General features: G+C 39.3%; 1 protein-coding gene across 1 annotated transcript; it reads right to left on the bottom strand.

Annotated features, from left to right (window-relative positions):
- Window positions 1-5,405: 5,405 nt before the first annotated feature.
- Window positions 5,406-23,928, bottom strand: WDR1 (WD repeat domain 1; the record flags this gene model as incomplete). The annotated part of the gene is made up of 15 exons (XM_079534213.1): window positions 5,406-5,515; window positions 5,831-5,975; window positions 7,066-7,239; window positions 7,664-7,774; window positions 8,653-8,740; window positions 9,470-9,626; window positions 10,826-10,913; window positions 11,698-11,931; window positions 12,047-12,127; window positions 12,870-12,947; window positions 14,769-14,949; window positions 16,281-16,428; window positions 19,680-19,770; window positions 23,569-23,690; window positions 23,913-23,928. 15 exons carry the CDS (start codon window positions 23,926-23,928, stop codon window positions 5,406-5,408), a joined length of 1,824 nt encoding a protein of 607 aa, XP_079390339.1.
- Window positions 23,929-24,416: the final 488 nt, after the last annotated feature.

The raw sequence follows: 24,416 nt of genomic DNA, 5'->3' as shown, positions 1-24,416 counted from the left end.
AAACCGCTTTCAGGTAACACCCCGGTGCTGTCACCACCACCATCACTGACTGATGCTGAGAGCTTTGCAGAGCAGCAGCAACCCAACGCTGCCCCCTGGCAGCTCAGCGTGCTGTGTGCGAGACCTTCAGAGGAAGCACTGCACACTAAGCCAATTCACTGCTGTCTGAGCCACACAGAGGCAACAGGCTGCATATAAACACCAAGGTACAGGAAAAAAAGGTTCACTATACCAACCCCAAAATCACTTCTGTCTTGTGAACACGTGAATCATAGCAGACTCCTATTGAAATTGGCACTATGAGTGCTTCTAAGTACTGTCACTCTGAGGACACCTATCCCACCCCCATGTAATGCTGCACAAGATTTATGAAGTACAGCAAATCCACAGTTGAGCACTGAGCTCCAGCTGACACATTGACACACTGAGCAGCTCTCAGGTAGTCAGATCTTGACAGCTCAGCCTGAACAAGGTTGATAAGCCATGTTTTCAGGGGTTGCTAAGTACAGATGACTCAACTGTTCATGTGGAACAGACTTGCTGTAAATCATGCAGACCAGGCAATCTGGAATGACAAGCATTTCTGGGTATCCATGAGGAAATTCCTTTTGGTATCAAGGATAAGCCATACTTTACAACTTTATCTTTCGTTAGGGGAAATCAAAACAAAATCCTCAAGTCCATAGGGTTGGACTCGATCTCTGGAGGTCCCTTCCAACCCCTACAATTCTGTGATTCTGTGTGATGTGACTCATTGATGCTGAGGCAGTTGGCTGATGAAATTATGGGGTTATTTATCATTCATGGAGGGAAAAGCCAAACAAAACCACCAAAACATGTTTCCCTGGGAAGGCCCAGATAATTGGAAAAAGGCTGACATACCCACCAAACTGCTGCTACTTAGAAGGAAGATCCAGAGAACTAGTGGCTAGTTTGTAACCACTGCCCTCCCAGGAAGAGCATTCTATTAAAATTCAATCCTAAATATTTACAAAACAAAAAAATAGTCTACACAGACTTGCCATGGGCAAATCACACTTGACTACTGCACAGTTTACCATCAGGATGTAAATGCAGTACATTTCCATTCAGACACCTCCTCTCTCTGCAGTTTCACTTAAAAAGAGGGAAGTGTAAGCTGGAAGAATGGATCACTGGGGTCAGGGAGTAGCAAACAACTCAAAATCCAACTGATTTTGTCAGCAGGTAACAAAGTATTCCAGAGGGCAATACTGAAGCAACATAGCCTCCTCCTGCTAACAGCAGAAAATATAGCAGTAGACAGTAAGCACATAGTACAACTTGGGAGTTTCAGGTTGAGGATCAGGAAAAGCTTAACTAGAGCAGATAACTCAAGGAGATCACATGAACTCCTTCCTTGTAAGTTTTTTTATGCTTTGGCTGGGGAAACAAAACCAAACCAGCACGCACTTGACCTGATCTAGTACTGCTTACTGCCCCACTTCATATGTGAGATTAGACAAGATGGAGGAACAAAGAGGACCTTCAGTGCCATTTTCATGAACATTTCTATTAATAAGTGTAACTGATTTAATTCCTGTCAGCACAAATTTCAAGTGAGCTTCCAATGGCATGCAAGATACACGTCATTTATTCTTCCACTGATTAGCTTAATGTTCAAGCCTCTCCAAGGAGCTTTGCTCTTTTAGCGTGAGCATTTCCTGAATAATCAAGAACCTGGCGCTCATTCTCACTCCAGCCATTTAAGCTCCTGGGCATAAGGAAGGGACCTTCTCCTCCACAGCACACTTTCATAGCAGAGATAGCCATGGCTAATTGATCACTGGGAAAAGATTCAATCAGCAAATCCACATTTGTGCAGCAACCCTGAATCAGTATCTGCAGTGATGTACTGACATGAAGTAGGAAAAATTCTTAGATTCTCTGCTTAGGAACAGAGCTTCAAAAATTCAGTTCCAGGCTGAAGGAACCCATGGCTTCACTTAAGATTTTCAGATAGTTACCCTCACTCTGAGAATAGGTTTTAACATTCAAAACCAAAAGCATTTAGGAAATGATCAGACACACCATCTAATGCAAGTCTATACTCAATTTTTATCACAATGTGCCCATGTCCCAATTATTTGCAATGTCCTTTACCTCCCTATTTACCCATTACCAACTGAAGATGTCATTTGGGATTTGCTGATACTCCACAGAACAGCTGCTGTTAGTTTCTGGCTGAGTATAGATCAGCTTCTTGGAAGGCCAATGTTCTGTACCAGAGAAACAGAAATGGAACAGGCAAACAGGATTAAATCACAAAGTTAAAAGTGGGAAGGGGAATCCACGCAATACAGCCTCGTGAGGAATTACTGGTCACATTAACTCTCTAAATCTCTCTCTGGCCTAATTAACCTGCATTTTCACAGTAAAGCAGGTAAGCTGACAATCATGGCAAAGTGAAAACTGCTTTCAGGTAATTGTCAGCTGCAGTTTAAAGAACAAACAGAAACCCTCACTCCAACATGGGCTCAAGAAAAGATGTTTTGGTCAGGGCTTGAACTAGCATAAAAACACAAAAGTATGTTAATATAGTAACACCTATGGTGTTTGTTTTGTTCTCCCTTCCCTCCTCTCCCCCTTCTTCTCATTGTATTCCCAGTTTGATACTTGTCAAGTAAGATGTAAATATCTCACGTATTTCCTTTTGAGGTCATTACCATCTGTGCACTACTGTCTAAAGAAATAACTCAGGGCTCATAGAAAGCAGAACCTCATGACAATCCAATCCACACTATTCTCATGTTTCTTGCAGCAGTGATCAAGGAGCTGACAGTTTGCCTCCAGAGCAGCCTGCCACCAGCCAACAAAGGCAGAATGGGACCCTCAGAGAACAAGAATGGGGAAAAAGAAAACATGCAGCTGAAACAACAATTTGTCCATTCAAGCTAACAGCTTCAGTTACTACGCATACATCATATAGTTAAGATGACAGTGAAGGCTTTATTTCCACTGAACTATTTCAGAAATGGAGGTCAGCACTTTCTTTGGAAGAAAAGTTAATTTGCTTTATACAACCAAATAATCAGTGTTCTCTTTATTGTGACAACAACAAAAATATTAAAAAAAAAAAAAAAAACGACATCTGACAAGTTAGCAGTGGAAAGCTCAGTTAAATAAACCTCAACTTTTTGTGCACACATATACATGTGTGGAATTGAAATTAGAAAGCATGTCATGCTGTAGCTGGATGTGTTCACACCCCATCACTGTTTCTTGACCTCTACGTTTAACTTGAGACATTAGTTGTTCAGTTTGGGACAAACAGAAGTAATCCAACATTTGTGACCTAACCTAGTCTAGGCCAAAAAAGAGCCTGTGCTCTGACATTTGGTCTAGCAGAAGCAGTTGTAGTCAGATTTGCTTCCAACTACAAAGACCATGTTAGCCTGTAAGGATTTAGAAACTGAAATCATGTGCCAACAAGCAAATCCAATGGAAGCTGAAGCACAAGCAACCACCCCCTTAGGGCAGGCATCCAAACATGAATCGTAACACAGGGTTTCAAGTTTAACAGGTGTTCAGCATGGGCAGTAATACAATTTATGACTACAAAGTCTTTCAGAAATCAGAAAACACCACATCCTACACACCATTTTGCAGACATTGTGTACAGTTTCTCATGTACAGAAGAGAACATAACTGAAGTGACAGGAAAGTGACTTGAGGAAACTCTCATTCCCCTCAAGAAAAAAATCCCCACAAAAAACCCCAAAGAACCACCCTAAACACCCCACAAGCATTTCACTAGCAGAATCATTCCTTACAAAAACAAAACAAAAATTGCCACTGAAATCTATAGTTTGTCCATAAACACCTACATAACTCTTTGCTTTCAACATTACCTGTATGACAGGGATTGAAAACTGAAGGAATCCACTGCACAGATTCAGTAGCAATGCTTCCAGATGAGATGTGGGGAACAACGCATGAAGCACACAAGGAACAGCACAATAAGCAATAGAAGAACAAGACAGTGGCCTGACAGGAATTGTTTGGATTTTAAATCAGTTCCTTTTGAAAGTTGTTTCATTACAACATTTTTGATAGTCAATTTTTTTTAAGCAATTGAGCAATGGTCCACAGTATAAGCAGCAGCAAAAGTGTTTTATTTGCTGTATAATTAGTGTCATTAGAAATATGATTGGTAAGAAAAACAACACTAATCCATACAGAAAAGAAAGCTTAATAAAAAACCAAACACGAACTGGAGGGGTGGTGATGATGAAGACTTAAGCAGAAAAAAGATTTTTGTTTAAAATAAAAGCAACAAAAAAAACTCCATCCAAGTCTTTAAAGGTTTTCTGGACGCCACCACCAACTTTTGGCCATCAGAGATGGCAACAAGTTTCCCTACTGCTTTGCACCAGTATCCTCCTCCAACCTGGCTGGACTTTTTCAAATCACTTAAATGTGTTGTAGAGTGTAGATTAAGAACACAAGAGCATGATCTGAATGCGTATTAGATAACGGCTTACATGCAACTTCTGTACATGCAGATGCAGGACCTTACTCAGCAAACGCTATCTCCTCAAAAAGCACTTCAAGTCGCAACAATGTTTTACTTAGTTTAATTCCTGTACTTTCAAAAAAAGAGGGTAGAAGTACTGCATTTTTAAAACAATAACATGCTTCTCCTCCTTCAAACAGAAAATATCTTTAATATTTGAAACAATTGTTTTTTTCTGACATTGAAATGACCAGACATTCTTAATCCATGAAAGTAACACATGTGTTTCTGAAGCAAGAAATTGCCACAACAATTATTCGTAAACATTATACCCACAACAGTAAGTACACCAAAACCCCACACTTCCATCCTAAAATAAATCAAAAAGCTTTGACATGAAATACATAAAAAGTTTATTATGTATGTACCCCATTTTGTTATCTGGAGGAAAAATCTGAGGCAACAGTTTGGTGCAGTACAGAGAAGCAAAGCAATATACAGTAGCTGCACACAGCTTGATTGGTTTCAGATCACAACTAAATATTCTTACTATGACCGTTAGTAGTACAGAAATGTTCTGTAATTAGAAAAAATGAGAAGTATTACTCTCATGCTGTACAGTCTCATGTTTCTTGGTTAGAAAAGAACGAGTGATTGAGTTTGAATCTTTCACACCAACTTGCTAGGCTGTTGCCCCTGGAATGTTCAGCACAAAGGTTAAGCTCCAGACATAATTTAAGTGCTTTTCATGTGCAAACTGTTACTGGCTAAAGCTTTCAAAGTACATTTAATTACAGATATGAACACCCTGTAAAGATATGAGGATATGACAGCAGACCCAGAGGCCAATACAGATTCTTTAAGAGAAATGCTATGTTCCGCTGCAGTAGTTCTAGTCCCTGATTAGGTCCTTCCAAAGAAACAGCTTATTTCAATTGTAGGAAATAGACCATTCTTTGACAGAAGCATCGTGGGATGTTGTTACCAGAGTATGTTCATCCAACCACGCCAAGCCACTTACATGATGTAGTCTGTGAGCATCTGTATGGCAGTGCAAAATATAAGAAAATAGTTAGGAAGGTGAGGTTGGCAAAATTTCAGCACTATTCTGAAAGTGATTTTCATCCACATTCAATACTAGAACTGCATTTTATAAGTGACTACACAATAAAACGTAACAGAACAACTTATAGCTGGCTGTTTTAGCTAGATAAAAGAGATTAACATGAAAACTAAGTTAGTTTGGAACATATACAGCAATGTGCCTGCTTCCAGTCTTAAGTTTTAGAAAAGAAGCATGGAATCAGATTGTAAGACAGACTGGCAACTTTCAGGAAGATTCTGAAGCAAACATACCTGGTATCTTGACTCTGGTCTCAGGATCACTTACAGTCCAAACATACACCATCATATCCATGCCTCCAGAAGCAAAGTGTTCATTGTCTGGTGACCAGGCAATACAAACAACTTTTGCATGATGTCCATAAAAAACATTATGTTCCTGTTTAAAAGTAATTAATGATACAGTGTTATTAGTTTAAGCCATTTCAGAAATCTACCAGCTTTTAATGCACAGAATCACAAAGCAATGATAATTTTAATGTGTATTGGAGGTACAAATGGATGTCCTAAATCAAGTACTGACTTCATTTTATGCCATTTATTTAAACTTTAATCAGGTGAATAAAAAACAGTTCTTAGACAATGCAAAGACTATTACATGTAGATCTGCAAAGTGCACATATAGCAAGTCACTTCTTGTTTAAAAAGCTTTAAAGTAACTTCACATTTTTCAAAAGCTCTTTTTCTTTTTGTAGTTCTTTCCATTTTTATTTAGAATACGAAACTTTTTTCTACTGTACAGTTTCAGTAAAAGCTTATGACTTTAAAGGCTGATTCACATATTGGCTGCTCAGATGAAAAGCAGAAGTTGGCCCGTACTTGGCTCTTGGTTAAAGGACAGTAGATTGAAGAATGAGACAAGGTTCCCTGCTTTACTGTAGTGTCCCTTTTAATTGCTTAGTTCTTATCAGAGAGCTGTTTGCTACAGCCAGCAATATTATATTGCCAAGTCTGCTGCATTTACTTCATTCATTTTTATCATACACTACTGAAATCTTATCAAACCGAGCCTGCATTCATCTCTATTTTACAAAAATGCACACATTCTCTTATTGACAAGCATATAATTTTTTTAATTACTTTTCTTTTAAAAAAACCTCATGCTATTGATTCAGCTGATCCAAATAAGGTATCTGTATATTTTGTAATATTTTGTACCTAATTACTCTATCCTGTGGAAACCCGATCCTCTTCCTCCCCCCATTCACCTAAATGTTTGATATTAGATAGAATTTGAGAATTTTTCTGGTAGTCAATCTAGGCTCTACATTTCCTTCACCTATTCTTACAGCCTGGAGGCTTAACATAAGCTATGGTAGAAAGCTACCCCAAGATGCCATGAAAACAGTCAAAGGAACAAATACACAAATTATTTAGCAATTAAAGCCCATCAGCCACATAGATTTAGACGTGAGATGCCAGTCAGTTTCTATAAACAAATAAAAAAAACCTGATGCAGTATTTCTTACCGCATAGCCATCAGGGACACTAAAGACAGTGACAACTTTGTTTGCATCACAAACTGCAAGAAAGGCACCATCGTAAGAATATGCCAGGTCAGTAACAGGACCTTTAGCTTCCAAAGTCTTATCATCGCTTTTCAAAGAGATTCCTTGGATTGAATACAAACGGACATTCCCATCCTGTAAGATAAAAGTAACAGGGGAGTTACAACAACAAAAAAAAAAATACAAAAATCACTGTACAGTAGAAACAGGAAGGCTTGCTGAGCTTCTGGAACATTTTCATCAGCTCCCTCTGGTACTGCTTACATTGAGAACTACTGAGAAACAGTCTAAAGAACCTGTCGTTTGTACTGGCAACACTCCACTAAGTCAGCAATGAAGATTTGTCTAAGTTTACACTGGGTAAAAACAACGACAGTGAACTGGAGAGAAAAATATGAAAAAGACATTGGTCACAATGGTGGGAGAACCAGGAGAACGAAAGCCCAAGAATACCAATTACTTACAGGTTATCTTCTCAATAGAAGAGACATACTATTGTTAAATGCTTCTGTTACTAGTGCAAATGTTCAAAGTACAGCTTTAAGAAGCACGACCTTACCGTTCCTCCCACTGCTACTGAACCTCCTCCAGGGTGAACAGCCACAGCTTCTGGCTCATAGCCAAGGTCATCAATTGCAAAACATTTTTTCTTATCTTTCATCAAGACAATCTGCAAATGGAAAACCAGAAGCTCAGTTCCTTCTTCCAAGAGCCTAATACACAACTATGACTAAGTCATGCTGCTTAGTCATCAGATCTGCTCTGACTGCTCAGAAGCTTACTATGCCCTGATCCTAAGGGAACTCCTAATCCTGAGGGAACATCTCCTTTAAAAAAAAAAAAAAGTAAAATATGCCTATGCATGATGACTAACTAATCTGCTGTACTGGAGTGCTCTATATTAGGGAGCACAGGGCATGCTCTCCTGCATTCAGCTTTACCTCATTTGGTCAGAATACAAAAGAAACATGGAAAGAGCAGTATTTTTAGCAATACTTACTGCCTGCCTGGTTCACTATTAAAGGAAGGGATGTAGGATCAAATTAGCAGCAAGCTAATAGTGCAGTGCAGCTCTACACAAATCACTGCAAAAGTAATGCCTATTTATTTCCAAGGAAACTGCAGCAGATACAAACAGCACAATAACACTATTTGATAGAGTTCTCAGCTATGGAATACTATTTTTCAATACAGTCACCACCAACTACGCATTTTCACCATCAATGAAAAATAGCCTGCATGCTGCTCTTGTCAAAATCTGTACGGTGGTCCAGAACGTAGCTTGTCTTTCACACTGCTGTCACCACTACTGAAATGCACCACCCACCATGTGCATCACTGCACTCACAATCCACTGTTTGGTCTCCATCAGCATTCAGCAAGCATCAACAAATGTCAATGGGTGCCATTTTTCCACACAGAAGAATTCAATGACCCACCTTTGTTTCATGCACACTTGCATGTCAGGCACCACTTTGTCAGACTGCCCCTCTGTCACATATCAACAGAATTTAGCAGAATATTAATACTAATATTATTAATACTTACTTGTCCAATGCATAAAACTACAGTATAGCCACCAGGACCCACAGCTAAGCATTTTGGTTGAACATCCATTTTCACAGCATCCTGGCCACTACAGGAAGGCGTGGTAAGGTGGAGAAGCAGAAACACACACACACACACACACACACACACACACAAAAATAAAAATTAAAATTAAAAAAAAAAGTATTTCACACTTACTATTTAAAAAATTATTTAAGTAATCATCTACTAATGATCCTCAAGGACATGCATAACTTTTTTTTTTTTTGTAATTTATTTACAACATTTCTTTCTGTTTACTGTTTAGAACATTAGTATCTCTATCAGGTAGCCAGCCTTCCAAATGGAAGTCAGTGCAGCTGCTTTAGAGTCTAGATTTCAGATTTAACTAGGCCATCTTAATAGGTTTTTGAAGAAGTTTGGTTGTTGTTTTTTTTCGCTTCAACTACAGCTCTTAATGAAGAAACAGTTGTGTTCCACTCCTCCTAATAACCAGATGTTTATTAACAACATTCCTGTGTATTAATGAACTAGAAAGAAACTGACACCGTTTCCACCAATTCAACTAAGTTACCTGATACATGACCGATATCCATCTAACCTGTAGAAGGCATGAGACAAAGTGAGAAATGTCTATGAGGCATTTCTCTTTGTCACAGAAAAAAGCAAGGTTGATACAGCAATCATTTCTACAGTTTCCACGGTAACTTAAACCTGAACAAGTTGTAGCATAACATTATTTACCACTTAAATCAACAAAACTTGCTATAAAATAAAAGGCTGCAATAATATAATAAAAGTCAACAGTTTAACTAACCTGTAGTCCCTCTTGCTAAGGTTGGTATAACGCACAGTGTCATCCATACTGCAGGTGACAAGCTGATCCATTTCATCCACTGCCATTCTAGAAACCTGGTTTGTATGGCCTTTCCCAGAAAAGCCATCATTCTCTCCAGTATCAGAATCCCAATAATGTACACAGCAGAATTAAGGAACATTTGAAGATGCCACTGCACTCAGATATAGAACCATATCCGAATTTAAAAATAGTTTTACATAACCAGACTAACTGAGGTTGGATGGAACCTCTGGAGATTTAGTTGAAATCCTTACTCAGCAGATTGCCCCTTTAATTTGGTTTTGAGCATCTCCAACAATGGAGACTGACTCCACACACTGGCAACTCTGCACTTGTGTTTTAAGAAGCCTCTTATCCTCACAGTTAACTGAAATTCTGATGTTTTGTAATGAGCTAGATGACCTGCTACAAACAGTAACATTGGAACAACTAGGATTAGGTCTGAGAATACGAAATACTTCCCAAAAGAATTAGAAGTCCTGCAGGATTGGTTTTCCCCTCATGAGGGACGCTAACACCAGTCTGAACACCCACTAAAGCCAGTTTCGTATGGAGATTGGCTGACAAGTCCTTTGTTTTTTGACTCCTGCCATTTTAATGCATCATGGAATGCAGGGTGAAGGTCTGCAGTTTTATTTATCAGCTTCAGAATGTTGAACAGTATTTTAGCTAAACACATCACAGTCTCATCCATAATCAATGCCCCTCAGGAATCAATCTGTATTTCCAATATTTTGGTTTATAAATCAAGAGGACTGAAACTGAGTCTTAAGAGTTCTTGATCAATGAGAAAGCCTGGTGGCATTTGGAATGCCAAACAGAGAGAGAACATAAAGGAAAAAAAAAAAATAGTACAGGTAGGAAAAACAACTCTAGACAAATATTTGTTACTGGGTCAAAGGGTTCAACAAGAATTTATCTTCCTTGTCCTGAATATCTAAGAAACCTCAACAGATTTCTTCCAGTATATGTTAAAAATATAGATAACGAATAGATGTAACAGCAAGCAGCAGCAATACATATTTAGCATGTATAATTAAACATATAAATTAAACTCTAACTTTACACATATATTTACTTATTCCTACATCCTCAGTGATAACTGGAAATGAAGATGTAGCATGTATTTAGCAGGAAAGTTTGAAGAAAACATTAAAACAGGACAGTCAAATTTTTTCAACAGACATAAAATGTTGACTTGTGTTCAATAAAGATAATTCTTGGTTTTTGGCAAACTTTTTTTTCATCCCCTCCTAATACATTCTCTCAGACTTTCAGACCAGAACAAGTATGGCTTTATCATTCAAAGGATATTAATATGACCATCGTTACTGCCAGAATAAATATAGGACTTTCCACCATTTTTATGCACCGTAAGACACTGAATTGATTTACTATGACCCTGTGAAAGGGACACAAAAAATAATTATTCATGAGCAATTTTTCATCTTAACATTTATAAACAACAAATCTATTTGAGAAGAATTACAAGTTACTTAGAAAGTAACAATCTTATAAGCATTCAAGGTCATCCAGAATACAAGTCACTAATTAACAGTGAAGTTGTTTTTACCTCTGCAGTATTGCTCTTTCCATGCACCACCCTTTAAGGAGTAAATAAGCCCTGTGAATATCCCTATTACTTAGCCTGCTGAGCCAGAATACTTCCATGGCCTTTTCATACACAAAGTTTACTTTTCAGCCACTTGATCGTTCAGAATAAGAAGAACTACAGCAGCAATAGCAGGAATCTAGGGCATCTGTTCTAGTTCATACAAAAATGTAAATTCCCATGAGAATGCTGTGTCAGCAAATTCTTTAATTCCTAAAATTAAAGCTTACTTAGCAACCCTAGACACCATGTTCACAACCAATGGATGAATGAGATAGCAGTGGTAGTTTTCTATCTATTCCGTATCCCTTGCATCCAAAGAATGCTAAAAACTACTGCAAAACAAATATGACAACCTTTACTGAAACTAAAAATTGGGCTGTATTCGCACAGTATCACTGCATGTAACATTAACTTCTTAATTTATGCAACTTGCAGTAAGTTGCATATAGGCTGCCTGTTTAGCAATGCTAATTTAACAAAGCCATCTTTCAGCTGATACCACTCCATCTAGACAACTTTGCCAACTCATTTATTACAGAAACTCTGGTACAACAATATAAGTTTCACTTACCTTTATGACACGTAAGGGTTTATCTGGATTGTTTTTGTCCAAATAATTGATATAGCCAGAGAGAGAAAGAGACAGTAAATGGTCTTTCTGCCACAAGCAACCCAGCTGCTGATCCAACACATTTGATCCCATGTTGAAAGTACTGACAACAGAATTAGCACCAACATCCCAAATTTTAGCAGTTTTATCTCCAGAAGCAGAAAGCAATTGGCAGCTATCAGGGCTCCAACTAATCTGTAAAAACAAATGCCACAAGATAGTGAGTGCATTTATTACTGCAACATTTCACAGCCCATGAACTTCGTAATGCAATACCACGGATCATTTGTACAAATGAGGAGATACTTACAGCATAAATACCTCCATCATGAGCTTTGCCTCCACCAAGAGCACAAACTTTCTCCCCGGTCTTCCCATCATAGATAAAAATCTTAAAAAGAGCACAGAAACAAATCACTTAAAGGAAAAGGCAGCAGCAGGAAAAAAATACTGAAGAGCTAAAACACTGTTACTCAAATTGCACATATTCTTTTGCTACAAAGAACACTTGAGTATTCAAAAAATGTGTTGTTCTATATGCTTACAAATATTCCTGCATTTAATATTAAATACTAAACAAGCAAAGTGACAATTCTAAATAAGCACAGTAAGCCACTGCTTATGTTGGATCCTGACAATTGAAACTGTGAGAATCATAGTATTTTTTACTCCCAATGTGATGGCAGCTGCTTAATATTGAGGACATGGGAGTGTTCCTACATGGAAAATGTAGGAACTGCATAGGAGGAGCTCCTTATAGTAAATGTTGCTAAACCTGTCCTTACCAGCAGGGAGTCCACCTGCAGTTGGGATGCTATCTGTGAGTTCATTATTTCAGACAGACTTTTCAGGATCATAACAAGAACATACATTGCAAAAGTCTGATAAATACCTGCCAGAATCATCTGTAAGTAGTAATAGATAGGGACACAGAACACAGAAAGAGTTGGGTAAAATAGTTTAACTGACATCCGCTGTTACAGCTCCATAAGGAGACACAAAGTCTACTTCAGTCATTTCTCAGAATAAAACAAGTGGGAACATGAATGTTCCAAGACTAATCCTATTTCTAATATGGACAAGAAACTTCTGATCTTAATCAATACAAGAAGTTGCTTATTTTTTTTTTTTACCTGGCCATCTGCACTAGCTGTAGCAAATCTGTTCCCATCAGGAGAAAATCTCACACAGTTCACAAACCGTGTATGGTCCTGTAGAAAAGACAACCATCAGCACAAAAGAACAGATCTATTTACATGCACAATCCAGTAACAGTGAAGTTCTTTTTGGTCAAGCTAATAAATAGCTGTGCAGCAGATGCCTGCTGTAAAGTATATAGCCTCTCTGTATGAAGAGAATTGTCTGCATCAAAAGCAGCTTAGGGAAGACTGTGGGAATGGTACCGATGTAGTTAAACCAACTCAGCACAAAACTAAGTGAATGAGTACCACTGTATCAGGAATAGGTAGAAAAAGATGATCAAATGTTCAACCTAGATGAAACCACAGGATTCTTTTCCTCTAGTTAATCAATTCTCTGTAGATTTTGATTTGCTTCGTGGTGCAAGTAGGTTTCACAAACAGGAAGCATGAAATAAAATGCTTCCTATTTAAAAATCAGAAAAAAATCCAAAACAAGGAAACGGGAATGAAGAATAAATTATTAATTCCAATTCTAGGAGACCATAGTCATGATAGTTCTGTGAAGTAACCAGACAAGACTGATGTATGCTCCACAAATAGACTATTTACAAATAGGAGACTATCCAAATGATGTTAACTAGAAAGCACATGTTAAACAGGAAAGCACCACAATGAGGCCAAAGCTTCCACACAGAGATTTGGGAGACTATTTTTAGTATTACAAAAGGCAGGTTCTAACCTACTTTCTTTGATTAACTATAGATATTTTTTTTTTTCCTGATAACTCACTCTCTAATCTGAACCACCTAGCAGCCTGAACTTGAATCCCATACAGCAACTCAAACATCACTTTAAAAGGAAGGCTACATCACGTACCAGTTGGAGCAGCACTGGTAAGCAATTCAGACTTCACAGTTCCAAAAGAACCAGCTTAGCAAAATGTAAGTATCAACTTAGGTTCAGAAATAAATTAGGCAACTGCATCACTTCATTGGATTGCAGAGCTCAAAACAATTCCTTTTCTAGAACTGAAATCCTTACTGAAGTCAACACACAAAGTTTACTAAAGGCATATAGTTACTAAAGTAAAAGCCCTACTACAGTAGTCTTTAAAAAGAAAAAAAGAACTACTAAACATTTTAAATTTTTACTAGCCAATTAAATCCAATATCTCTGCAATAGGTGGGTTTTTTTGTTTTGTTTTGTTTTTTTGAGGTTCTGTGGCATCAAAAGAAAAAAGCCGCAGAAACAAAAGCTGCTTTTGGCCTCAAGCACTGATGGATTTCAAGTGTGGGAGTCCCAGGCTTGGTTTCATTTACATACAACATTTCAATTAATACAATTAAAAAACAAAATAAGAAAGAACAGAAAATGGACCACAGAAATTATATATCCAACTCTTATTGTAGATATCAGTTATGTTTTAAACCACCTCCCCTCACCATTTCAAAGATGCACTGGGATTTCAGATTCATGCAACCTTAAGGAGATTGCAACATTCCACTCACACAACCACAATTCATGAATAAAGCACCTTGGAGAGTATTCAGAAACACTACATGTACCTACATCAAGTAGCAGAGCTCAGCAACCATCACTAAAGCTGATGAACACACCTGTTACTTATGTTACAAAAAAGAAAGCAAAGCTAAAATTCATATGAAGCAGTTAAGAAGAAAACCTGAAGCAATGACTTATTTCAGTTTTGTCAGCCTGAATCAAGCCTTCAGTTATAACTTAAACATGGGTTCTAGGACAGCGACTTAACACCAACCATAGCTCAAAAGAGGAAATTGAGAACTTGTTTTAACAGTTCAGAGTGGAAGCTTGCTGGAAAGCTTTCAGTCAACTTGGACAGTTTAACAGAGCCACAACCAAGCTTAAACTCACGCTCAGTGTAAACTTGAACTTGAACGGAGGTCCCTCAAAGAAAGCAGCACAGTTGTCATCACTGCCAGTTGCTAGACGATAAGGTCTTGTTTGCTTTATGTCCACACTGTTGATCACTTTGTTGTGCCCAGTGATTTCACCAACTGAAGAACCACTATCCCACAGGAATACTGCTCCAAATCTAAACAAACATATAATCCCTAAAAGTTACATGCTGATTAACACTTTGATCATCTACAAAAAGCAGATTTAAGTGCACTCAAAAGAAATTAGGTCATCTCATTAATCTCATGCAAATACATTGTAGTTCCCTGGAGGAAATTTGAGATCTTGCTGGAGATGGAACCTAATCTTCATGAGGAGAGATTGGTTGATCCAGAACAGAGAATCAGAAGATAATCATCAGTGAGTTTGTTGGTTTGTGAAAGAAAGCACAAAGGTTTCCCAACTGTCCAGTCACTACACAGAATATAAAGAGCTAGGACAACACTGGATCAGTTTTCTGATTATTTAGTCTAGATTGAGTACCATCACTTTTACAGCACTATTTAAGATTTAAGGAATCAAAATAGCTTCTTTTTTTTGGCCAGTTTTTATTTTAAATTACTTAAAAAACAATATAATCACTACAAGGGCATTAATCTACCAGAGCGTATCTACTCAAAATGAGTTCTGTAGAATCACTTAAAATTCTATACTGGAAGTATATATTTCTAATATGAAACAGTTCAGCTTCTTAAAGTAGAAAAGCAAACGTACCAAGCACCAGGTGAAATGGATGGAGGAACTGAGTCAATGAATCTCTCTCTAGTATCAGGACACAGTAAGTGACAGAGTTAAGAAATGGTGCAGGAGGTGGGGGAAACAGGACTGCGCTATATTTTAGGTACAACACTATCAGGGGGCCTGTGAACTGCTTTACAGTCTTCAAAAGACACACAGATTTGTCTGTCACAAGCTCTGTCCTGGTAACAGACACCTCATTTAATGAGTCAAGGACAACTGTGTTGCAATTTTCTTTTAATTAGCATAATACTACTTAAAATATAGGAGTGCTGGTAAGGGAGAAAATTCTAACACATTTTTCTTTATTTTTCATTCTTATTCAATCGTATCTTCAATTTGAGAGGAAAGAAAGAGGGAGAAATCTTATGGCTTTTCCTTCCTACTTGATCTGAATTATACAAAGAAATCCCTCAAAAGTAATGGTGAAAAGATATAATTTAACATATCATCACCAAAACAAGCAATACCCACACAATTTTAAACTGGGAAGATTCTAACAGAACTATATTTTCCAACTAGTTCTACAGCTGTTAAATACTGCATGAAGAATTTAGCTGCAGAACAAGACATCTTGAACAGGGAAAGTCATGGTTTATCTCACTCAAAGAACTAAAAGCTGTCTACAAAGAACCTGCTTTGCTGGCATACAAAGGTTTACACTGTGACTATACTTATACAGGCATATAGACATAAATACACAAAGACACAAATAGAAGAATTACTCACTTTTCCCTTCCTTCTCCAACCACAGCAATTCTTTTGCTGTCTTCAGTCCAGGCAAGGTCCTTTATTTTTCCTGCAAATGGCTGATACTCATACTTCAGAAGGTGTTCCTTCTGTGTAGTATCCCAGATTCTCAGCTTTCCAGAGACATCTGCCATAATAAAGTAGAATATAACTACTGTGGTTCCAACATGACATAGTCATGACTCAGCAAGCTCACTGGACACAAAGTTTCAGCTAAACTGAACATTTGTACTAAGGATCAATCTCACCCTATTGTAGCGATTACAAACAGCTTGATTTAGGAACACTGAAGACTACATCTGTTTCACTGAATTATGCTTTTAACCAGATATTAATGTTCAAAATATACAGCAATAAATACAACACAAAGAATGACCTTTTGAGAACACATGAAGTCACACAGCAAGAGAGGGTAAGAATTTGCACGTTAAGTGCCTGTTACTGAAAAAAAAAAAAATTAGAATAAAAAATAAATCCTTTACCAACTACAGGATGACTTACCCATACTTCATTGGGAAGTAAGCTATCTACAATAAGAAAGCAATCTGGTGCACAGTGGCTTATGTAGGAGAGGTAATTACAAATTCCAAGACAAGGACAGGCTGAGAGAGCAGGGGCTGTTGAGCCTGCAGAAGGCTGTGAGGTGACCTGAGAGTAGCCCTACAGTATCCAAGGGGGAGCTACAGGAAAGAAGGGGACACTTTTTAGCAGGGTCTATAGTGATAGAACAGGGGAAAATGGCTTCAAGCTCAGGGAGGGTAGATTTAGGTTAGATATAAGGAAAAAATCTTTTACAGTGGGGTGGTCACACACTGGAACAGACCGCCCAGTGATGTGGTTGATGCCCTGTCCCTGGAGACTTTCAAGGTGAGGCTGGATAAGGCCCTGGGGAACCTGATCTAGCTGTGATGTCCCTGTTCATTGCAGAGGAGTTGGACTAGTTGGCTTTCAGAGGTCCTTTCCAACTCTAAGGATTCTATGATTCTACAATTCATATTTCTTTTACACCTTGAACCTTTAAAGTAAACCTGCTTTGCATGTAAATACAAGGTACAAAGAGGTCTATGCTAATAAAACTTATTCATGCATATTCATTTGCATATCTTCTCAATACAAAAGCACATACACACTTAAATGTGCAGGTATCCACATGCAGCATCTAGGTTACTACAAAGAAATCCAAGAGACTATCAAAAAGTGCTAATGATATAAGCAGCAAACACAGACTAACACTTTTAAGATAATGTAACAAAAGCTTCCTTGGTCCTTATTTCCTGTAAGTATCCTTGAACTCACTTGTGTTCAAGAGCAATTGCTACGGTGCAACTGCAACAAAACCCACATAGCAGATCTTGTGTGTAAAGAAGGCCACTATTTGAGAATAAGCTATGTGCTAAAGGCACATCTTTCACCACAGCATAGCTCCTTTGAGTTCTGTTCACCATTTATCAGTACATCATTATAGTCTAGCTTAGACATACAGCACCCTGTATGTTTGGTACCTGACTGTGGGATCATCTTCACTTATGTTAAGACGACAGATTCAGAATGCTTTGTTTTAGATTCTACTACAATAAGTTGCCCTCTTTAAATCTGGACTTTAAACCTGTGGTATTCCCCATTACTACATCTCTGTTATGACTGCAACAGAGGAGAAATTACCATAAAACCCACAAAGCATATTGCCACAAGTCTGTCTCATCAGGCACATGAAGTATTAATGCAGACTGCATGGCTGATGTAAATTTATAGAGAAATGAATCTTACATGTTATACTTAGAAACAGCTTAAAGAGTCTGATACTATCTTCAGAATCCATGCTCAGCAATACCAAACTATCTGTAATTGATATATGGAGAACAGTTTTTAAAAGAAATATTGCAGCCTAAGCTTGTTTAACGGAGTTAAGATAGACAAGTGAAAAAAAGCCAGCTGAACACTTCCCTGGAAGCAAGGAGCTTCCTAATGCTAATCACTAATGACAGACATCTTCTTGAACTAAGCTAGGTATATATTAACTGCTCTTTTACTGGCGACCGAAAGTCTAAAATGCCACAAGAATCAAAAGATAGTAGTTGAGTATGGCAAAAATCTAGAGCACCAAATCTGTCCAGAACACAAACTGGACTGTAAGGAGGAACTCAGTTCAACATACACTCCACACAAAAGACTGAGCCAAGAAAAGAATGGCTTTGGTTCCTTTCAGACAAGGAGGAGAAAAATCTCACACAAAAAAAACCCATAAAGCTGTCCTAAGAGCGTTCTCAAAGCTTCCTCAGTATGCAAAGGAGATGTATTCTAATACAGCATTAGATATGCAAGAAACCAAGGAAGAAAGAATTGAGATATTTTACACATTCAGAAACTGTTTTTCTCCTCATGTTGCTGAGAGAAATTTACTTACTACTGACCACTACATGAGTCTGGACTCCCTATGGGGACTCATTCAGAATGTTTTGTTTCCAGCAATAGTAACTCATGCACTACCTAAAAGCAGACATCTTTGCTCTATTTTGGACCATTACTTGCTTTTCGAGCCTTTTTAATTGACAACAGCTAGCAGATTTGAAGAACACATGAATGGAAGACAATTCCTTTTTAAATAAATATACTACTGCATGTTTCTTAATATTCTTCAACTGTGTAACAGTTCAGAAAGGGATCAACTACTTGAAGAAAGTAAAGTTCTACTAACATGGGTTTGTTTTGTTTTTCGCAGATCAGAAAAAACTGCAACTATTCCTGCTGATAATCCAGGAAACTCATGCTACCCATTCTCAGATACTGATTCATATGTATTACACAGAAACTGAGAATCAGCCTCTTTCCCTGCTAACTTACCAGTGAAAGTCTTTTTTAAGTTCATGTTACAACTGTAAGAAAAATGATGCCAAGTCTTGCCAAGTTCTGTCAGGAAGAAAGGGGGAGGGAAAGGAAAGGAGAATACACTCTTCTAGAATCCCTCCCCCATCCTTAAAGTACCAAAGCATATTAAGAATATAAAAACAGTAGCTCTGCATTTCAGAATTAACTTTTCATTCTGCTGCATGCACAAACATCATTCATTACACCAAGCTTTCTTTCCCCTCCTTAATGCTAGACATTTTGTTTGTAAGGTTGGTATTTAAATCAGGAAAAAAAAACTTCGTTAAAAAGATCAAGCGTGTCACTGATCTTACAGCTCTAGAAAGAGGTTTAATGAACACCTACAGACGTCCTTCCTGCCTCACTTGATTTCACCAAGCCATGTCACTTTGGCTACATACAGTCTGCACATAACTTAGAAGATGAACTACTCTGTTGTGTCATCAAGTTCTGTGTGAAGGATTTCAACAGTCTGTCCATATAACCTGTCCAGCACACACACTGATACTTTACCTCCAGATGCTATGTAGAATCCACTGGGAGCATACTTGGCAACTACAACCTGATGGGCGTGCTCAGTATAGATGTCAGCAATTGCAGGATTCTAGTTTAAAGGAAAAGAAAAAAAAACAGTTACTACATAGTATTTTGTGGTTTTCACAGAGTAAAAAAAAAAAAAAAAAAAATCAGACTTTCCATGATAAAATTCAGAATTTGTCCCTCTTACACACTTCAGTTTGTCTTTAAAATCAAGATATTGTCTACAAATGAGAAGAAAACAGCAGAGCAGAGTGTGGAAAACTGCTGTCTACATAAAACAACACACTAATTTCTAATGACTGCCATAATCAACTACTTCCTCTGACAGCCAACATTAGCTACAACTTCTTCCTCTCTTCAGTACCTAATGAAAAGTAGAAGAGCACCAAGCACTCCCAGAGGTTTGTTTGTTTGTTTGTTTTTTTAAACTGTTTTACCTTTTTAAGCTTGTTTATCTATGTAGACAAACAAACACAAGTTGCGCTTTGGAAAATACAGCCAGAAAATCTACTGTAATGAGTATGAAAGTTAAGCATATGGTTAACCACATTGCATGGCCACTACTCATCACTACATTCCTAACATTACTGAGTAACCAAGGAGGTGGGCAGATGTTACTCATCCTTGGCAACTGAAGCCTGGTTTAAAAGCTACTAGGCTAGTACATAGTCATCCCTACTATCAACAGCTATACTGGAATGATGAAACGCACAGCCATTCCACCACAATTTTTATCTCTTCAGTCTTAAATGCCTTTAGATGCTTCAAGCTGGATAATAAGATTGACTCAATGTTTCAATTACATGAGGACACAAAAAAAATTAAAGGATAAAATGATAGCATCAAGACAAAATCCTTCCAGTACCTGCTCTGAAATTCACTTCATAAACAAAAAAGCCATTCTACACATCTTCCAAATACACTGCTCATGACACAAAATAATAAACTATTCCTTAGAATAACTTTTCTAGCAGTTATCAGATTCTTTCAGCACCAGAAACCTTACTCTCACAGCTAAAGCAAAAGAGCATTTTAGTCACTATGATTAATACAGATTTATCCAACCAAACCAGAAAACCATCTGATGTTATGGTATGATTCAGCTGACCAATCAGGAAAAACCAAAGCACCTGCTCTGAGCTAGAAAGCAGACATTCTCTTGTTTGCAACAGTTCTTTCTGTTACAGTAGCATTACATCTCAGGAGGCAAAATATAGCTTACTCATGCAAGAAGCAGCTTCTCCATTACTGCTTCCACTCTGCTTGACCACATTAGAGCCCTACTTAAGTCACAACCGCTTGCATCTGCACATCACTCTCCATTTCACGTACTATTGGATTTTATCTAAGCAAGACCAAATAATGTTTTCTCTGTGTTATACTGTAGCAACTACAAGTTCAAGGAGCTCAAAAAAACCTCACTGCTAATAACAGCAAATACAATGGCTCTGTTTCACAGCAGCAATCCCCAGGAAGCTAAGCGCATGAAACACTGGACTCACAGACTGACTTCACCCCTGAAGTGAATAGTAAAAAACAGTCTTCCAAATATAAAATACAGTAAACAGATTCAGGATGCCAGATAATGATTTAAATCAAATTTTTGATTTGATAAGAAAATCACCTTTACAGGCAGAAGTAATTCAACTTGTACATCTTTCATACCAAAAGCAAAAAACCTCAATTCTAAAGAGACCTTAGGATAAGATTGTTAGCCAGGACAATGCACTACCAATTATCAGTTTCAATAAGAAGAGAGAGCATTCTCAGTGATGAAATCAGACCCACATATGAAAGTGAGCAGTTTAAGTTCCAAGCTTCAAAGTAGGCTTGAAGCCATGAAGACAATATAAAATATTTATTAAGTACGAAACCTCACAAATATCACCAACCCTCCTGTCTCAGAGCAGCACCATTCCAGGACTTTTTCTTGTTAAAGAAACTCTCTAGCTCGTGCTCAAACACTAACCCTGAAGGCTATATTCATCACTACCGATTAGCTCTTGATTTAGAGGAGAGTGTTCACTGCATCTTAATGACCTGCTTTTTTTTTTTTTTTTTTTTTTAATTAGAGCACAACTGTCCCATTGGAGGGCTGATCGTGGGGGGATTACACACCGACTTCTCCAAATTTTATCTGGTTGTTGCTAACTATTATGTAGGCTTCCACAGTTCTCAAAGAAGACATAGTTCACAACTAGCAGCGGACACATTGCCAAATTAGGTTACAAGCTGCAACACTCCCCAACACAAAAGGCACAGCATAGGCTTTACTTGGTTTTTGTGTCATTGCTGTACAATACATTCTGCAGTTTGTAGAATGTCACCTGTCAATTATTAACAGTAGCAGAGTCTTTCCCCTTGCTGGTTCAAGTAAATTTACATACCAGGATAAGTAACACCATAAAACTGAAAGGTTTATGACTTCAACTCTCAACTTCCCTTGAGAGTTTAAACAGCCTAAATTGGAACTCCCAGCATCCCACCTCATTTCTGCGCTCGGACTTTGCCACATGCTCTGTGTTCAGGCTCACACTGGAAACGACATTTGCAGCAGGCACATCTACAGTGAGCCAATTCAGAAAGTTGTTTTCTAACAGTTTAAGCCTCAAAACAGAGTCAGAAGAGCACTAATCACAGCACAAGGGAGGTGGCCACAACCCATAACTTGGCAAAAACTGTAATATAAGCAGAGTGGCTTTTCTCCCATTGCATCATGCTAAACTGAGGCTTCTAGTTTCAGAAAACTGAACTTCCCTTGACACGAAGAGTGAAACAGTATTATTACAGGATAATGCTGAGTGCAAAGTTGGTTTTGTTTTTTCAGCAAGTACATTTAAAGAGATATCAAATAAGATGTTAGCAAAGAACTGTTTAGTAGCATTTCTGTGTTATGCAATAATAGTAAATACCCGAATATAGAGAAAGTAATAAGATTAATCAGGAAAATAACACAAAAACACATTTTGCAGAAGGAAAAGCAACCAGAAACAAATGCATATTTGTGATAGAGACCTAAACATTCCTAAATGGGATCTGCCACATTGCAGCACACCGCAGCACAGTGAGATTTATGGTAAGGAAGGAAATCCAGAGGAGAGTTAGATTTTTCCAAAGATTATCAGTCATGCGGATTAAGTAAAAACTTTTTAAAACCCACAGCTGAACAATAGCTGCGTTATGTTTCCTCCATACTTCTCAACTGGATGCCATCTTTGAAGAGATATTATTTAAGGAACTCATCTAACATCTCTCTAGTTAGCACCGAAGATTAAAACCAAACAAATGCACCAAACCACTACGAAAGCATTATCTGGGGGTTCCAACGTTGAATGAATGATAAAAGTCCCCTACGAGCAGGGCTGAAAACAAGGTGTGCTGGCACTTATCACAGAATCAAGTGTCTGACAACTGCTGTGATTCCCGGAACGCTAGGGAAAGAAGCAGCTGGGGACTCATGAATTTGCAAGTATTTGCATGCTGCTCTTACAAGCCAAAGGCCCAAAGCAACAAATAAGGAAGTCTTCATTTATTAGGCAAACACATCTCTCAACTCCTGACGGTGCTATATTTCATAAAAACGCACAAGGCCAGGCAGAACTATCAGCTTCTCTCCTCTACACACTCCGTGCAAAGAGAGGGCGAGAGCTGCACGTTTCACTGCGATTCCTCAGGAATTTCCGCAGCCGCTTCTGCCTGAGTCACGCACCTTCCTTCCTACCCCCGCTCAGCTCTGCGCCGCGAGCTCCAGCGCGGCTCCCGCCGCGAGCGGAGCACGGGGAGATGGGGGGGAGGGAGAGGGAAGCGGAACTTCGCGAGGGCTACGCAAAGAGACTAAATAAATGCAATGGGGGTACGTTACATCGATGTTTCGGATGACGACGCATTTCCCATTGGTATAGAGAAAATTGTTGCCTTTCGGATCACCTCCAATGATTTTGGACACGCCTCGTTCAACCTGCGGGAGGCTGGCGAACACTTTTTCTATAGGGAAAAAGGAAAAAAAATAAGGGGGGGGGGGAAATGGAGAAAGAAAAGGCGTTTGAAGTCCCTGGGCTCCCAGCCGCCTCCCAGCGGCGCGGTCACTTGTTGCTGTCAGCGGGCGGCCGCCGCCCCGCAGCGAGGCCGCAGCCGGATCCCCGGCCGCCCTCCCCGCCCCGCTCCGCTGCGCTGCGCTCCGCTCCCCTCCGCCTCGCCGGAGCTTACTGATCTCGTACGGCATCCTCGTTCCTCAAGCTCGTGCCGCGGCGCTGCGAAGCGGACGCAGGCGGGCAGACGGACCGCCACTGCGCTCTGCTCCCCGCCGCCGCCTCAGCACCACGGCGCCCAGCGGCACGAAGCAGGAAGCGCCCGCGCGGCCCGCCGCTCTCCCCTGCCTTTGACCATATATAGTCAACTCTGCTCGCGCCGCGCCGCTCCTCGCCAGCCCGCACACCGCTCCCTCCCCCGGAAATGCCGTCGGCTCGGCCGGGCTCGGCGGGGCTGTGCTGAGGCGGCCGCAGGAGCCGGCCCCGCCCCGGCAGGGAGCTGCAGATTGCTGCGGGAGAGCCGCAGCGAGCAGCGCACGGCGGCTCGGGCCAGCCCCGAGGTGGGTGCCGCCGGACCGCCTGCGCATGTGCGGAGTCCTCCCGTGCTGCCACGCATGCGCGGGAGCGGCCGTGAAGCCGCGGTTGCTATGGGAACAGCGGACGGGCGGCGGGCAGCCGAGCT

The sequence above is a fragment of the Tetrao urogallus genome (genome assembly GCF_951394365.1).
Source record: "Tetrao urogallus genome assembly, chromosome: 4".
Taxonomy (NCBI): Eukaryota; Metazoa; Chordata; class Aves; order Galliformes; family Phasianidae; genus Tetrao; species Tetrao urogallus.
This window is presented reverse-complemented; position numbering and strand designations above follow the sequence as displayed.